Here is a 19,228-nt window from a genome sequence, read left to right on the forward strand (position 1 = left end):
ATTACTTAATGCTGTTCGGGTTAATGCTAAATAAATGTAATCAAGTAGATTAAAGGGAAAACTGGTACTCTGAAAAAAGCTGCTGGCTCCTCAGTTATATATAAATGGCAAGTCAAAAAGGAGTTTACAACTTTGGAATTATATAAAAAATTATTGAAGTAATTTACAGTATTGGTAGCTGTGTCATTTTGTAGCATTCCTGTATTTGTCGTGGCATACTATACACAAATTCATCAAGGCACTGTTAGTCCAGATTTTCCCACTCCTCAACGGCAGTTCAGCATAGGTCCCTCAAGAGTGGTTTGTGGGTCACGTCGTCCATAAACAGCCCTTTTCAATCTATCCCAAGCATGTTCAATAAGGTTCCTGTCCGGAGAACTTGCTGGCCACTCTAGTCGAGTGATGTCGTTATCCTGAAGGAAGTCATTCACAAGATGTGCTCAATGAGGGTGAAATTGTCGTCCATGAAGACGAATGACTAACCAATACGGTGCCGATATGGTTCCATTATTGGTTGGAGGATAGCATTCACGTATCATACAGCCGTTACGGCACCTTCCATGAACACCTGCGGCGTACGTCAGCCCCACATAATGCCACCCCAAAACAGCACAGAACCTCCACATTGCTGCACTCGCTGGACAGTGTGTCTAGGGCATCCAGCCTGACTGGGTTGCCTCCAACCATGTTTCTGACAATTATCTGGCTGAAGGCATATGCGACATTCACTGGTGAAGAGAATGTGATGCCAATCCTGAGCGGTCCATTCGGCATGTTGTTGGGCCCATCTGTACCACACTGCACGGTGTCGGAGTTGCAAAGATGGGCCTCACCATGGACGCTGGAAGTGAAGTTGCGGATCACGCAGCCTATTACGCACAGTTTTAATCGTAACATGACGTCCTGTGGCTGCACAAAAAGCATTATTCAACATGGTGGTGTTGCTGTCAGAGTTCCTCCGAGCCATGATACGTAGGTAGCGGTCATCCCCTGCAGTAGTACCCCTTGGGTGGCCTGAGCGAGGCATGTCATCAACAGTTCCTGTCTCTCTGTATCTCCTCCATGTCCGAACAACATCGCTTTGGTTCACTGAAAGACACCTGGACACTTTCCTTGTCGAGAGCCCTTCCTGACACAAAGTAACAACACAGACGTGATCAAACTGCGGTATTGAACGTCTAGCCACGGTTGAACTACAGACAACACGAGCCGTGTACCTCATTCCTGGTGGAATGACTGGAACTGATTGGCTGTCGGACCCCCTCCGTCTAATAGGCGCTGCTGATACAGGGTTGTTTACACCTTTCGGCAGGTTTAATGACATTTCTGAACAGTCAAAGGGACTGTGTCTGTGATACAACATCTACAGTCAACATATATCTTCAGTAGGTGATGCAAAACTTTTTTTGATGTGTGTATGTTAGGCAGAGCTTTGCCCGTACTCCACAAAAATCAACACGACATGCACCTTGAGAGGCTGGCATTCCACACAAAATTGTTTGGCAAGTACTGCACAGATGTGTACATTTAAAACCATACATATTCACAATGTCACAGCACATTAGTGATGCAGTGAAGACTGCTCAATGGGATTTCCGTGTGGAAGTGTTGCATCAGATATAGGATGACGAGACATTTCTGAACATAATAATTTTCAGCAAAGAGTCAACATTTCATATCAATGGCATGGTGAACACCCACAACTGCAGAATATGGGGCAGTGAAAATCCACATGCAACCTTAGAACAGGTTCATGATGGCCCCAAAGTTAATGTGTTCAGTGCCCTTAGCAAACTGAAAGTGTATGGCCCTTTCCTCTTCATGGAGAAAACCGTCACTGGTATTGTGTATCTGGATATGCTTGAAAACTATTTATTCCACTTATCAATAAAGATAAGCAAGATAGGATGGCTTACTACCAGCAAGATGGTGCACTACTTCCTTTTCTAATGGACATTCACAGTTTCCTGATAACTGCTTCCCAGGTCGTGGACTGACCGTGAATGGGTATTCGCGTTGCCAGCTTGCTCCCAAACTTGACACTACTGGATTTCTTTTCCTGTGGTTTCATTTAAGACCACGTGTATGTTCCTCCCCTAATAAACAATTTAGCCAACACAAAAAATGAAATCTATATTTGTATTGCACAAGTTACACCCGATTTGCTGCGACAAGTGATGGAAGAAATTGATTACTGGTTAGATTTTTGCTGCATCACAAAAGCAAGTCACATTAAACCAAATGACACTTGACACTTTTAAGTGAAATTTCAGGTTGTTTGCCACAAAATGACATATCTACCAATTCTGTAAATTATCAATAAAATTCTACGTCACTCCGAAGTTGTAAAGTCCTTTTTGACTCATCCTGTATAGCTATTGTTTGTTTCCTATAGGTGGTTTAGTAATTACTAGATTACAGTGGTATTTCTTGAAGAAAATAGCTAATGACACCTTCAAATAGTGATTCCAGTTTGCAGCAAATTAGTGTTCGTCATGGACCTTTACAACAAACACTGCCACTTTCTACACTGTTAATAGAATTTTTCAATTCTTGATTCCAGATATTCGGATAATTTGTAGAAAGAGTGCCTCAGTCATGTTTTTAATTCTCTTTTGGGAAGGAGGCAAAGTCCAAAAATAATTATTTTCACCTTGAATTTTGACTGTGTGTAACAGAGTTTAGTTGACACTTATTATCATCCCAGCATCAAAAACCATCGAGGAGTAACGTATCGGGAAGCAAGTGTAAGAATTTCATGATACTTAAAACAACTTCTGCAAGATGTACAGTTAATTACTTTACACAATATTCTTACTGCTTGCTTCTGCTGAATAAACACTTTCTTCACTTTAGGTCATTTCCACAGAACACAGCTCCATAAGACAACAGGGAGTGAAAATATGCTAAGTAAGTCATCACTTTCATCTTTAGGTCAATACAATGGGAGACGCTCCCGAGCTCGAAACAAGCTGAATGGAACTACTTGATTTGCTGTAGTTTAGACAGTCGTGTGTGTGTGTGTGTGTGTGTGTGTGTGTGTGTGTGTGTGTGTGTGAGAGAGAGAGAGAGAGAGAGAGAGAGAGAGAGAGAGAGACCAAAAGCTTGCTTATTTGTGACAGTCTTTTTTTTTGTGCATATCTGCGACTCGGCATCTCAGCTATATGGTGAGTTGCAACTTTCCGCCGGCCGGAGTGGCCGTGCGGTTCTGGGCGCTACAGTCTGGAACCGTGTGACCGCAACGGCCGCAGGTTCGAATCCTGCCTCGGGCATGGATGTGTGTGATGTCCTTAGGTTAGTTAGGTTCAAGTAGTTCTAAGTTCTAGGGGACTGATGACCACAGCAGTTAAGTCCCATAGTGCTCAGAGCCATTTGAACCATTTTGCAACTTTTCTTTCCATAATATTGCTACATTCCATCCTGGATTTTCCATTGTTTGAAAAAAATCTGTTCTGGAATTTGCAGGGTTGTGCAACATATCTAAAATATAATATCCTCAATACAAGAAATTTTGTTTTGAAATCATGATACTGCTGCAGCACAATACATAGTCATCTAAATATAAGTTTTACATTTTTCTGTACAACAGTAACACAATGCCAAGAACCTGTGCATACCTTATAAATACACAAACAAAATTGAGGCTCAAGTAGATCAACAATAACACAAGGTAACCAAAGTCAACCAAACACATTACGGACTCATTTTGTCAAAATGACAATGCAATGATGACATTCCAGTTAGGAAACAGCTCGAGTTACATAACTGGAATACAATAACATTATTTGCTTAACATCATTTCTTTATTTCAGAATGCAAAACTTATCAAAATTTGGCATGTCAAGTTTCACAAAATTACTTCTTCCAGTTACAATATATTGTCAGAGTTTAGCTGCAACTATAGGAATAACAAACAACAAGAATCATAGAGAAGTCTTACGGTATGACAATGAGCACTGATATTCATGAATACTTTCATCCTATATAGTTTAAATTATGTAACTGCACACTGTGCATGTGCAATAGTGGTGGCGTTTGTCAGCTCTTCTAATTCTAATAAAACAGCAGTCCTCAAAATTCATCAACTAGTAGATAATTATATGATCACAAAAGACAACTCTGCTACTAGTGCAAAATATTAGGCAATAAATTTATGTGCAACCACCAGCGATCAGTTTTATGTTAAAGCTTGTCAATCTTTGCAAACACACAGATCTTCACTACACCCTACTATCAGTGCAAATGTGCCTATCTATTATTATATTCAATGCAAACTTTTGTATTAACAACTGGCCATCATTTTAAAATAACACTGGCCATCATTATCAAATAAAAGACTTACAGTCTTACAAAATTTGTTATAAACAGAGTAGCCATATTAGAGCAGTTTACCAATGCTATACCCAATAAAACTGCACGTGCAATTCAAACTTAGGGACTTATTACTGTCACAATAAATAACATTCAAAGTCATATTGTGATGCAAAAATAATAGCAATGAAAGTAGTAGTAGTAGTAGTAGTAATGTATCCACCATTCTTAATGTAACAATGAGGACATAAAAAGCTTTTCAAACACAAGGCTCAACATAATTTCCAGGAAACAATCCTGTGATACCATCCATGACCCCTTCCCACCAACCATCATCATTTTTCTTCAGCACATATATGATCGAACTCTCTTGGAAGCTCAGTTCATCCTCTTTGTCAGCATTGTAATCATAAATGGCTACCACTGCAACAGAATAAATTCATCAAATAAGAGCAAACTCAAATCCACAAGTTACAAAATGATTAATCCTTGAGATATAACAATAATGTTTAACATTTTATTTCAATAAATCCTTTAACTTTACTGTTCTTACCTTTTTCAATATAATTCTTTGGTACCCATCCTGGCAAATCATCTTCATCAGGTACAATGCGGAGCCGTGCTTCCTGCTCTGGTGGAGGTGGTGGTGGCAATGGTGGTGACACATTGCCTGGTAAGTGACGAGTTGCCTGTACCTGATGCGGGTGGTGTTGATGTGGGTGTGGAAGTGTGTGATGAGCTGCAAATGTGTATGAGCTCAAAATAATTTCCACATATAACAACAGGCATATTAGCAATGCTACTTAACCTAAAGAAGACATGTTAAGTTGCAGACAGGCACTATAAAAGGTGCCTAAGTGCAACTTAAATGTCTTCTTTATGGTAGCAATCTATCTTTCCCTACATTGTTGATATTCCTACATGGAATTTCCATTGTTTAATAGGCGTATTAGTTCATTCGTAGATCACAGCACTATCGTGAACAAGGAGTGAGAGAACAAAATCAACAAGTGCAGTATTCTTGTAGCATCAGCAAACATCATAGTTCTTGATGAGTTCTCTAATGTTCCAAGTAAATTATTTATGTTTGCAAACAAAAGAGGAACATTAAGCACCAAACTTTTTGGGACACCGTATTTAAGGTTTCCTCATTTCAAATATATTCCTATATTGCTGTTATATCGCTTGTTAATGTGGCCCCCTCAGATGTCAAGATATGACAAGATTCATGCGTGAGGAATGACTCCTACATCATATCATTTCAGTTTTCCTAGAAGAATTTTAAGATCTATACAATCAAAAGTCTTGGTAAGAGCATACAAAATGCTAACAAGGTCATTTTTTTTTATTTCTATCAGAATTGAGTTTCTATGGTCATAGATAACTTTATCAATAGATAAGCCTTTACAGAAGCCAAACTGAGCTGCTGTTAGAAGTTTATTGGACAGGAAAAGAAAATCGAAGTAAAGATATATATTTAGAACTAATTTTGAAACTTCATACACGAGTGCAATAAACAATGAAACTAAATTAGGAAAAAAGACAGGAAAAATATAGTGCACCAACAAATAGTTTACTTACGTGGTAAATGATCAGTGGATCGCTGTCCGTAACCCCCAGCAGTTGCAGCACTCAGTGTGTTTGTATGTGGTTGTGGATGCACAGTGCCGACCTGTGGTGGTGGCATTGGTAATGTACTATAACCAGCACCTCTCTCACCCCTTCGTGGGTGCCCTAGAGGGTAATTTGGTGCATAATGACTAGGAACCTGTGAAGAGGAAATTATGCAATTATTCCATAATTCCTCTGTCAGCTCCATAAAGAAAATGCTCTGATAATCTTCATTTCACATAGTGACTACTCACACCATAAACACCTCAACAGTAATGCAATTGAGTTAAATTAGTTACAACACTGGCATATGAAATAAATTCTCCAAAAATAAGGGAGTCACCTACACTGATACTAGAACTAGTTTAAAATCAACAGCAGTATTAATTCAGTGCCTACAAGACAGATGTATTAGCTTTCTGTTTCAAGCATGTCCTCAATATAAACCCACACACACGCACTTACATTAAATTTAGTTATAAATGATACGTCAAATGAAAGAGCAACTCAAACAGTTTTACCAAGAACCTTATAAATGTTCAATGTGAGCATCATTTGTCACATAGCACACATCAAGTCTACAGCCAAGCGCTAGATAGGTCGCAAGGGGCCCAATGACAGAGCTTGCTTTGCATGGCCTCCACGTTCACCCGACCTAACGCCATGTGATTTTTTCCGTTGGGGCTTCATCAAGGATCGTGTGTACGTGCCTCTGCTACCAGCAGACCTCCTTGAATTAAGAAACCGGATTGAAGCAGCTATTGCTACAATCACTGAAGAACACTTATCAACTTTTGGGAAGAACTCGGCTATAGACTTGATGTGTGCCATTTGACAAATGATGCTCACATTGAACATTTATAAGGTTCTTGGTAAAACTTTAATAAAACTGGATCACTTTGCTTCAGCCCTGAGAGACCAGATTGTCATAACACCTCATGATAATAAAGAACTACAAAGACTGATGGTGTCTGGTAGTTCCTCACCTATGGATCTGGAACATCAAACTTAGTCTTACATAAATTAAGAAAGAAATAGGCAATGTACATTTTACAACAATTATCCAGCATACATCAGTTTTACAGAGGGAATCTATGGAAAACCTGAATGGGAATATCACTTTCAAATGATAGACACAGCAATCAGTTGTCCTTTTCTTTCGAGTTTTATTTGGCAAATCTAGATTTTGGCTAGAGCCTAGCCACTATCAATGCACTATTTCATAGTATCATTGCATGTCCTAGTACATCAGCCCCTGTTGTTGGGGCTTCTGTCACAGTTCGTTTAAGACTGTGAGTCTTGAACAAACTGTGACAGAAGCCCAAACAACAGGGGACTGACGTACTAGGACATGCATTGATACTGTGAAATAATGCATTGTTAATGGCTAGGCACTAGTCGAAGTCTAGATTTGCCCAATAAAATCTGAAAGAAAAGATGACTGACTGCTGTGCTCTATCACTTGAAAGTCATATCACAGTCGAGTGCACCTACATTACTAATGGAAGATAACTTGCTGAATGGGAATAGCAGAACAGTAGCTGGAGTCCATCGTATCTGGTGTTTCAGTCCCGTGTTTCACTAAAATAATGAGGAACAACTAACTCTATGTGCCATCATTGATAATGATCTACAAGTTACTTATGTTATTGCAAACATACACTTTTAAATGCAGACTGCAAGACCAACGAAGAAACAGATGTGTGAAACCAGGGAATGATATAGTAATTGAAATAATTTTATGAGAAGAAAGGGAACTGTATGTGGATCAACACACTTTCAAATGAAGTGCAAATGTGCTATCAGAATTATTACATTACGTGATCATCAGTGACCAATAGAATTTTTACCATCACAACCATTTGGCAAGGAAATTTAAGCACCAATAAAAAAGGATCAAATGGCTTGCAGTAAAAATTTCTATCAACAACACTTTCTTCAATATGTGATACACTTTGAATACTTTAGCCAAAAATTACAAATCAATAAAATCATAATAGTACAGACAAATGAATGCAATGAAACTCCTCTATCAAACTTTTCAAGGGAGTTAAAATGGTGTGAATTACAGGAAAACTTACTTTTAAGCTGTAGCTTAAGCAATTTAAGAACTATACAGGTCTTTAAATTGGAACCCTGTTATTACATCACTTCTATATTTTGTGAACGCACTGGTAGTTCATACTTCTTTTTACAAAAAAAATCCAGAATTATAATTTGTTTCAGTTTCATTTTAAAGTTCTAATGTCTACATCAGAACTTCGGTAAAAGTCCAAAAGCAGTTAACAAGACTTGGACATATTTGTGATATCAAACTGAGGGCAAGAAGTAAATCTAACTTCAAATCATAAAACTTCCTAAACAATATGCTAAAAATGATATTTTAGGAAAAGTATGCAAAATACAGGACATCAGCTGGTGATAGGGGTGATGACTAATTACTTAAAATGACTGACCCAATGAGACGATCACATTTCCGTAACATCATCATTATTACATTAACTGTATGTAGATATATGATGGCATAATGAAGTGTAATGCTGTTGGACATGGTACAGACCAGACTGTTCAGTTGAATTTTACTTGTGCTGTCATGTCTTAACCTAACCAACACATAGGAAATCAGGATGTACTTCAAAAGAAGTCCAAGAAGTGTGTGACAATTATGACTTCATTTAATTACCACTGCTGCTCATACCACTCCAGCTATTTAAGCTGTGATATTAAGTCAAAATCTAAGCACCACCTCAGAAATCTTTACATATTCCAGGGAAAACATGTAAGCCATGTATATATTGATAATGTCTCCCTGAAAATCAAAATTTATGCAATTTCTTTCTACAAAACAATAAGCCAACAATTCCCATGACTTTTTCCCCCCTGCTACATTTCTAAGCTAGTTCATATATTATCTGTAAGGCACTACTTTAGCACTTGTTTATCATTGTCAACTTTCCTTCCATTCAGACTTTTTTAACCCAACCCAGGACTTTGCTCAAAAACCCAACTACGAACAACACTACACACAATACAGTCATTGTTAGGAGGCAAGGTATTGTACTGTGTTCATCACAAGAATAAACTTAATGTAAACAAACACAAACTTGATGATTGGTCAGAAGCCATAGCAAACATACACTGGAGTTGTTACACTCTCAGAAATAGGTTATACTTGTGTGTTAGATATGTTATTACTAAATTATGTTAAATGAAACTAAGATATTCCAATGTATTAACCTTTTCGTGAGCCGTGGGAAACATGCTTCCCACTACAGTGAACTCGCTGCTAGTACCGTGGGATTCACAGTTCCCATCTTCGTACGGTGCTACCACCTAGTGAACAGTGTAGGGTACTACTTCCAATCAGAAGTTCCCGCCGTTTTTGCTGTACCTTCGCGCAGAGGCATTGTATAGCTGAGTGTTGCTCTGTAGAGGAGCCTTTCAGTGCTGTTCGCGTGACATTTTGTGATTTTTTTCCACAAAGCTATAGTATAAGGTAGATACTTTTGATTTACCCAAATTTATGAAGGAAAACGTAAAATTGGAACGAGGAGAATTCCAGTTTGAAACAAAAGGAGCCATTTCTGCAGTAAAATGGATGGATAACCGTCCAGTCATTTTCCTGTCCTCAATTCATGATCCATGAGAAACAGACACAGTGAAAAGAAAAAACAAGGATGGTACTAGTACAGAGATTTCTTGTCCTGAAGTTGTGGCAGAATACAACAAGATAATGGGTGGTGTCGATAAGTTTGATCAGTTACGAGAAAGGTATGCTATTGGCAGACATTCTGTAAAATGGTGGCACAGAGTATTTTATTTCCTGGTGGATGTTGCTGCAGTGAACAGCTTTATCCTGTGGAAAATAAGCAAAAGAGAGAGTGGACAACATGATCAGCTCACATACAGGATCCATCTAGCCATACAATTGATCGCTGGCTTCTCGTCCCAAAAAAGGCATGGGCAAAAACCTGTCGTTCTCGCAAAAAGGGGTAAAGTACCTGAAGATTTTTGTCATGTGGCTGTAGGGGAGCATCAACCCATTTTAGGAGAAACCTACTGGATGTGCCGTCATTGCAGTACCAAAGCTGCAGAAAAGAGCACTCACTGTGTGTGTTCATATTGTCAAATACCACTTTGCATAGACCCATGTTTCAGAAAATTTCATGGTAAGTAATTGTGAACAATCATTGTAACAAGAGAAGTAAATTTATCAAATAAATATGACAAATATTGAAAAAATTGTTTTTGTCACTTAACTCCAAGGAAGGGCAGTGGGATTCTACTTCCCACCTTGTTGTGTGACCTCACTTTCACAGTTGGAGCAAATTTGATATTCTGTATGATAAATATACCTATCTGTTAACTACTATCTGCTCTCCAATCATTAAAAAAAAAAACTGCTCAATAATTTTGCCCACGAAAGGGTTAATAGCCCTCAATGTTTTTCTTAATCACACTTCAGCTATGTAATTTTTACTAAAAAAAATCGTGTACAGTCACAGTCTTTCTATTGCTGTGCTCTGATTGTTGCACTGTTAATAAGCAGTACAAAAATGGCTGAGGCTACTTCCTGCTCTGTAGTGAAACATGCATGTGGAACGTGTTTAAAAAGTGCTGACAAATAGATTGTTCTTAACATTCTTTATAAATGTCAAGAAAAAAAGAATCGCCTTTGAAGTTTTCTGAGGGACTATATTTAATACAGTAGAGATACTAATACAAAGTGGATGTATAGCAGAACTGGTAGCATAGTAGATCAACAATTTGATGCAGTTCATGGATTACTGATTAGAGTCTCCTGTTGGTCATCCTTTCTTTTCATTCAGTTTTAAATATCTACGTCTTGTAAAATTCATCAACATTTATTATGAATAACGCACACCTTCTTGTTCTAATTACTTAATGCGTGCAAAATTCATTTCCATTTCAAATATAAATTCTTAATTATCAATCTTTTATGGAAAAATTGTTAATAAAGCTTGCTTAAATTATAGAAACACAACAATTTAATTTTTTTAATGTTTTATACAACAAATGAAGTCCCACATGAACCAGAGTGATAAGTGTTGTAAAAAACAATCATTTTCACAGTTTCAAGTGCACCATTTAAATGCTGCATTTTTACATTTGCCTCTGTACCATTACAATATGAACCCAACAGAATTGATTTGGAGCCAAGTTAAGGGATTTCTCGCAAGAAATAACAAAGACTGTTAAGCTGCCAGATGTACTGGAACTAACACATGCAGCTTTTTCACACGTCACTGCCAAATGCTGGCGGCACGTCATAAAAGAAGAGGAGGAAAAGCAGCACCTGAGTGGGTTCATGGATTCCACTTTTGATCGACTCATTATCAACGTAGCAGATGACAGTTCCAGAACTGAAATGTATTTCTTGGATTTGGATACAGGAGGAGCTAAGAGATTACCAGACAGCTGACTCCTGGTGAAATCCCTGCAGTATCACACACAGCTCACTTAGAAAAATTACACTGTGTTTAATTTAGGAATTTTCATCACTCTTGCTTGTAATTAGAAAACTATGTTAGGTGAGAGTGAGAGCATTTTATGCTTGCCGTCTGGTCATCTAAGAAGCATGTGGTCGTGCTGAAGTTTTGCTGAATATTATTTCATTCTCTTTAAAAATTAAATGACATTCAAAGCTATATTGTTTCTCTGTTCCTCCCTGTTTACATCTGAACTGCAACTGCTCATATCATTGCAGATCAGTTGGACCAGTTGGCTGGCCAGAGCTGTCCATGTTAAATGCGCTGGTAAAGCAGTTGTCGCACATTATCACTCAGTTTATGTGCATGTAACACTGCATAAAATGTATCCTTATGATTGTACTTGACTGTACTGGACACAGCTTGGCTTCTGCTCTACGTAAAATGAAATCCCATGCGATTCAAGGAAATGCGGAAGAATAAATGGTGTAATGTACACATCATGTTTATTCTTATAATGAACACAGTATAGTGGCGTGTATTGTTCAGACCTCTACCGATTCAGAATTTGGGAACTGAAGAGACCAGGGCTCAAGAAAGTTAACTGCTTAATGCCTGTAAGCAATACTTCAAAGCCAACCCCTAGCCAGCTTCATTACAAACATAGTTTCAGTAAGTGTAAATGGCAGGAAATTTATAACTGTAATAATGTAAAAGTGGATGTAAATTAACATTTCATGTAAGTTGTCAAGGAGAATTAGAATCCACCTTGAGTATGGGAAAGAAAACACAGACCTAGCAGTAATTCATGTGGAGACAGTTTCCATACTGGTATTACCACATTACTGAAATGTTTGAGCAGTGCTAACACAAATATGCAAATACGTGACTCACAAACTTTAAGTTCTTTGAGAGATTATTCAAAGGTTATATGTATATGTACTCTCACGGTGATTTGATTAAAACAAATTTTCTCAAACTCCAAGCTAATCTGGTTGCAAGTTTGGAGAACTTTCATAATTTTGGTCAACAGTTAACCCCAACACTGGGGCACATTTCTTCTTGCAAATAATAAAAATGAGTCCTTCCACTTCAGACTGATGACTGTTGTCTCTCTTACCAGGTAATGAACTGATATAAATTTCAACATGACAGGTGATATGTCCTATGTCCTATGTCACCACCTTCAGAAACTGGCAGGTTTTTTTTTTTTTTTTTTTCCTTCTTTAATAATGTTCGTCACAGAACAAATTCAACACTTTTACATGTTATCAAAAAGTCTTAACCTATAATATCAACTACCTGAGGTGGTGCAACAGCTGGTGGGGTACGATATTCCCGGGATCCCTTTCCAAGGCTGCCACAAGCCCCAGGTCCCAATGTGGATCCACCACCAGGTCGTGACGTTTGTGGAGGTGTAGGTGGTTTGGTAGTTGGAGCAGGCCCAACTAATACTCCAAGAGATGAAGCACTGCCCCCACTGCCAGTAGGGCCTCGCTGCTTTGAGCGGGGAGTGATGCTTGTGCGTACTCCATGTCCTATGTCGTCTAGTGCTATATGACAAGAAGTCAGATTTTAGGTGGAAACAAAAAAAGGTACGAAATATAACACAACCAGCTGTCAAAGTTAGTTCTGCATCCATCTCACATAGAACAAAAGGTTATTTATTTTAATGGAAGGAAAAAGAAGTTCGCCATATCCTTGTATTTAAAATTTTGAGCAGCAAGAGAGTTTAACTGGCATCCTTGCTGAACTGATCAGCTTTTAACTTTATAGTTGTTCATAAGAAATGACCACATATTCAAAAAAAGTCAACATATTAAATTTTTTTAGTGTAACTCATCTAGTCCTATCAAATATAACATGAAAGCATTAGGAAACACTACCAATGAATAAAGAAATCTTGACACTGTTACTCAGTCTGGCTTATCAACACAGAATTCACTGCGTACAAGTCTGTGGGGAGAAAAAAAAAAAACTATGGTTACAACTGGATCCACTTGTTCTCATGTAACCCCTTCATATACAGCAGAAATCTTGGTCTATGTTACCTTACAAATTTAATTATCTATATAATGGTGCATCACTTGATAACAAACATACAAGGCACCAAGCAGCATAAAAGCCCCAAAAAAATGCATTTTTAAAATTAATAATTAATTTGTGTCATCCAATTTTTCCTAGTAATTCACAGCCATCTTCAAGTGTCCAAACAAAGTGTTGAGTATAATTTTCAGTTTCTGAAACCAGGCTTCTTGTGGGGCAGTATTACAAATGTGAGGCAGTATTACAACTTTCAACTCAAATGAAAGCAGAAGAAATATTCTGCTGAGAAGTAACTTTTCATTCTAAATATTTTAGCCCGCTCGTATAGCCACCATTGTTGTGCCCCCCCCCCCCCCCCTCATCTTTTTCTTTCTCCTCTCCATCATAGCTTCGAACCTTACCATTCTATTTCTCTTCCTCTAACCTATCTACCTCTTCTATATCTCTTTCACCCCATTCCATCGTCTTATGTCTCTGCTTGATGAGAATAACTCACAAGCTGCAAGAATATAACGAGAAAATTCCCAACTAGCAATAGGACTGACACTCATATAAAAAAAATATGTTTACTTTCATATACATAGTCATTATTATTATTATTATTATTATTATTTTTATTATTCTTGATTGTTATAATTATTTTTTGATTGTTATAATTATCATTGTACTACTTTTATAATCTCTATTTTTTTCTTTAACATTAATTCTGTATAACATGTTATATGTCCTAATTTTCTGTAGACACTGAAATTTGTTGAATCTGAGTATGCCTGGTTAGGTGTAAGAGAGGGCCTGAAGGCCCTAATCTTGCCAGGTAAAATAAATGCATAAATAAGTAAATAAATATAGCAATACAACTATTCCTCACAGACCAGTATGTGTAGAAAGATAGAAGTTACAAAGATTGAATAGTTCAGTATCTCACTAACAGCAAAATTATTAGATGCTGAGAATTTGCACAAATTAACAAGAATTCGGTGCAGTGAATCAGCAATTTTAGTAACATGTGCTCTCATATACATGTTTTATACAGCCTACAAACAATTTACTGACAAAAGTTCGTAAGCCTAAAAGTGTATAAGAGTACATAGACTACAAGAAACAGATAAAAATAGTGGGGAACAAGTTGCCACAATTCTATTGCAACAGCAATTACTGCAGCTGCTTAAAAATATGTTAACACAAGTAGGAAATTATTTCTGCTTGTCAAGTGTGTAAAGAAACGAGTGCATATTACCTGAGCTGGCAGTAGCAAGCAAAAATCTTTGTTATATAAAACGTGGTATTTCAAACAGTAAAACATGTAAAAGTCAGTCACTCAGTTATCATACTTATGCTGAAACACAGAACTAACACAGAAGGTAAAATATTTAATTTGGACTTCTGAAATTGTTTCATCAACTAAGGCCGTACCATGATTCTTCCTTTGAATTGCTACACAAATGAGAGATGTTTAACACCATGCTAAATCTGCCACATAATTAAGGTTTCAGTAGGCTCGAGCTAGGTAGGATAAAATGTGCCAGTCTTGTTGCCTCAAAATAGGAAACTAAACACTTATCTTGTATTCTGTTGGACATCTGTAAGCAAACTGTTGTGACTCGCCAATCTTTCAAAGTGCCGCTGCGCAGTTACGGGCGTCCTCTACGTGCGGCGCTGTCTGCCAGCCATGCAGCAGCAGCGCCACCTAAGCAGCCAGCCAGCCAACGGCTGTTAGACTCGGACTCAGTTATCATTTGACTGTTAAAGTGTACACATGTCTTACTTTGTTTACTTGATCTGTGACTTTCATGTATTGTGTCGTCCCTGAAATATATTTGTTCAACTTGAAGTTACAACAATTGGCGATGAGGATGGGATGTTCGCATGCAGGTGGATACTGGTTCTGCTGCCACTATCATCAATTCTCAGACGTATCTTCAGTTGGGTTCTCCAATCCTGTCACCTGTCACTAGGAAATTATGGACTTACAATAAACAGAAGATTTCTCTCTTGGAACAATTTGATGCTAAGATATCTTACAAATCAGTTGTTCGCACTGTTCCCATATTTGTGGTCGACCATAGTAATGCAGAGAATCTTTCTGGTTTCGATGCCTTTCGCATTTTTGGGTTCTCCATAGATGACTGTCAATATCGTCTCTGATGCTATTCCTTGTGCTCAATTGGATTCCTTGTCGACAACATTTTCATCCCTTTTTTTCTCCTGGGTTAGGCCGTGCAAACGACTTTTAAGCTCATATCACACTCAAACCCACTGCTCGGCCTAAGTTTTTTCGGGCTCGGCCCATTCCTGTCGCCCTTCATGACCGGGTCAAACGGGAGCTGGATCGTCTCACTGCTTCAGGGGTCTTGCTTCCTGTCACTTCCAGTGAGTGGTCCTCTCCTGTCGTTTTCGTTGCTAAGCCAAATGGTGATATTCGTCTCTTTGGCAATTTCAAAGCCACTGTAAATGCTCAATGCCTCATCAACACTCACCCTATGCCTCGACCTGAAGAATTGTTCACTAAACTTGCTGGAGGCCAGTATTTTTCTAAACTTGACCTGTCAGAAGCTTATTATCAACTTCCTCTTGACGCTGCTTCCCGGCAGTTCCTGGTCCTTAACACACCTTTCGGCCTCTATCAATACCAACGATTGCCAGTGCCCCTGCTCTCTTTCAGCGATTCTTGGAACAATTATTGCTCACTGTCCCTGGGTGTATAAATTACATGGACGACATTGTTGTCACTGGCTCCACCACTGATGAACATCTTCAAAATCTCCGCACACTTTTTCATGTCTTACAGACTGCCGGTCTTAAGTGTAATCTTCAGAAATCAAAATTTTTTCAGGCATCTATCACGTATTTGGGGTTTCAACTCTCTCAGGATGGTATTCATCCACTTCAGCAAACTGTCGCTGCGATCAATGCCCTTCCTCACCCTACATCTGTTAAGGAACTGCAGGCCTTCTTGGGGAAAATAGCATACTATCACAAGTTTTTACTGTCTGCTGCTTCGGTGGCTCAGCCGTTGCATAAAAACGTGCCTTTTCACTGGTCCGCGTCATGCGACGCGGCTTTCCAGAAATTGAAGACTATGCTGAAACAGGCCCCGTGCCTGGCTACTTATCGACCTGGCCAACATCTTGTTCTTGCCACGGACGCCTCTCAATAGGGGGTCGGTGCAGTCCTTGCGCACCATTTTTCTGACGGTTCTGAACAACCCATTGCTTATGCCTCCAAAACGTTCACGGATGCCCAACAAAAGTATTCTCAAATTGAAGAAGAAGATTTGGCCATTATTTATGCTCTTCATAAGTTTGGTGTTTTTCTCTATGGATCCAAATTTCATCTTGTTACGGATCACAAACCACTTGTTTCCTTGTTTCATTCATCAACGTCACTTCCCGACAAGTCTGCACACCGCCTCCAGCGTTGGGCTCTTTACTTGTCTTGTTTCAATTATGAGATTCATTTCTGTCCGATGGCTCAACATGCGAATGCTGATGCACTGTCTCGCCTTCCCATGGGTCCTGATCTGGCATTCGATAGGGACGAACTTTTGTGTTTCCACCTGGATGTTGCCGAACAGCGGGTTGTGGGCGGGTTCCCCATCACAGGGGACCGGCTGGCGGCTGCTACGGTTTCTGACCCTACCCTCTCCCAGGTTTTACGCTGTATTCAGAAGGGTTGCCCAGATCGTCCATCTGCTAAGACTTCTGATCCGCTGCGGAACTACTACGCTTTGCGTTACCGCCTCACAGCTAGGGATGGTGTTATCCTCCTTTCCACCGAAAATGCTTCGCCGCGTGTTGTGGTACCTGCGTCTTTGCGTGCTTCGGTCTTGAGCCTCCTTCACCAAGCGCACTGGGGTGTGTCACACACAAAATCTCTGGCGTGCCATCATGTGTACTGGCCCGGCATCGACTGAAATCGCACACATGGTCGCTGCCTGCGACCCTTGTGCGACACAGGCCGCCACTCCGAAGTCATCTTTAGTCACTGTGGCCTTCGCCTGAGAAGCCCTGGGAGCGTATTCATGCTGACTTATTTTGGTACTTATTGGCTTCTCCTTACCGATGCCTACTCTAACTTTCCTTTCATTGTTCGTTACACGTTGCCTACCACCGCGGCAACCACCAATGCTCTAGCTCGCATTTTCTCTTTGGAAGGCCTTCCCTCTACTCTTGTTACTGATAATGATCCGCAATTTGCCTCTTCCGATTTTGCGGATTTTTGTGCCTGTCACGGCGTCATGCATGTCACGGCCCCTCCGTTCCATCCACAGTCAAACGGTGAGGCTGAATGTCTGGTCCGCACATTTAAGGCTCAGATGAGGAAACTCCTGACTTCTGCTGCTGATGATGTGCTTCTCCAATTTCTGGCTCCTTACCGTTTCACCCCCATGGGCAACCACAGCCCAGCTGAGCTCTTACATGGCCGACAGCCCCGCACGCTACTTCATCTTCTGCAGCCTTCCACCTCACTACCGCGGGTGCCTTCACTTGGCCGGTTCACCGCCAGCGACCTTGTATGGATACAGGGATGTGGCACACGGCCAAAATAGAGTCCTGGCCACATCTTATGACACCATGGCCAACGCCTGTATGAAATCCAGACGGACACGGGTGTTGCAGTACGTCATTCGGACCAGCTTCGGCCTCGTGCGCCGGCAACGCCTGTTCCGGATGCCACTACACCACCTTCGGCTCTACCTGACGCTCGGTATCCTGGAATCTCTCATTACTCACCACACAGTCCTCTCACCATCATACCGGTGCCAGCACAAGAACTGACACCACCAGGAGACGTGCCCAAACAAGGAACCAGATGACCATCATCTGTCGGAGCAACTCTACTCACCTCCTTCTCCTACAGACGCGGACACATCGTCCATGTCTCCTGTTATAGCAACCGGACTTGCCGCAACGGGCAGATTGGTGACCGGGGCCCCAGCAGATTCGACCCGCACGTCTCCTGTCATCTGATGGAACTATTTGGATATGTACACTTCTCAAAAATCAAGTTTGATGTTTATTACAAGCATTTTTAGTCTTGGGTACCATTTACTGAAAAGTGTCTAGGCTGGCCTTTCAAATGCAACAAAGAAGAGGAGGGGTAAGGAAAACTCAGAAGCCAATTCAGATTGTTGAGTTCAGCATCATTACTGTTAATAATTCTGACTGGCAGGTAAAACATTCATACTTCTCTGTTGCAGAGGACTACATATGAGCAGGGCTACAAAGTGCCAGGTGCCTAGCTAAACATTTTGCTAATCAGTTTCATGACCAGGCCCAAAGTGCTGGCCCACAAGTTGCACTCTAGATGAAAGTCACAGCTTCCTACAGCCAACTGCCTTGCCTCATTGCATATAGTGGTCCTCATCCAATAACTGAAGGTAAGCAGTGTTCGACGTAGGCAGTACTTGGATGGATAACTGCCTGCATTCACCACATACTGTTGGCTGCTTTCCCTCTGCCTTCCCAGCAAAAAGGGCGAGAAGGGGTGGTGGCATAAAGTTCCTGGTGGCATATAGTTCCTGAATTAAATTCCAAACCTCTCTGCAGTGTCCCATGAAATGAGAGAATGTGACACAGCTGATGGTCATCCATTCACCAAATGCGGGTGTTAAGCTTGGTGGCTCCCTTGGTGCTATTTGAGATAAGAAGACTGTGTGATGGCACCAGGTTTCATCCTTTCCCTTCTCTCATCATCATCCAACGCAGTCATGAAACTAGAATATACACACCACATACAGTCACCTACACTTATCACACACACTTAAAACACAAAACTGTTACACTTCATCAAGGAAAGGTGCCATTGTA

General features: G+C 40.0%; 1 protein-coding gene across 1 annotated transcript in view; it reads right to left on the minus strand.

The window, feature by feature from the left end:
- Window positions 1-3,735: 3,735 nt before the first annotated feature.
- The window catches only part of LOC126481351 (abl interactor 2), a 58,917-nt gene continuing 43,424 nt past the window's right edge, over window positions 3,736-19,228 (minus strand). The window contains exons 6-9 of the mRNA XM_050105046.1: window positions 12,675-12,925; window positions 5,893-6,079; window positions 4,865-5,050; window positions 3,736-4,734 (exon numbers count right to left, since the gene is read on the minus strand). Coding sequence (XP_049961003.1) covers window positions 4,571-4,734; window positions 4,865-5,050; window positions 5,893-6,079; window positions 12,675-12,925 — 788 coding nt within the window. The 3' untranslated portion in view covers window positions 3,736-4,570. The remainder of the gene's footprint in view (window positions 4,735-4,864; window positions 5,051-5,892; window positions 6,080-12,674; window positions 12,926-19,228) is intronic.

The sequence above is a fragment of the Schistocerca serialis genome, chromosome 5, assembly GCF_023864345.2.
Source record: "Schistocerca serialis cubense isolate TAMUIC-IGC-003099 chromosome 5, iqSchSeri2.2, whole genome shotgun sequence".
NCBI lineage: Eukaryota > Metazoa > Arthropoda > Insecta > Orthoptera > Acrididae > Schistocerca > Schistocerca serialis.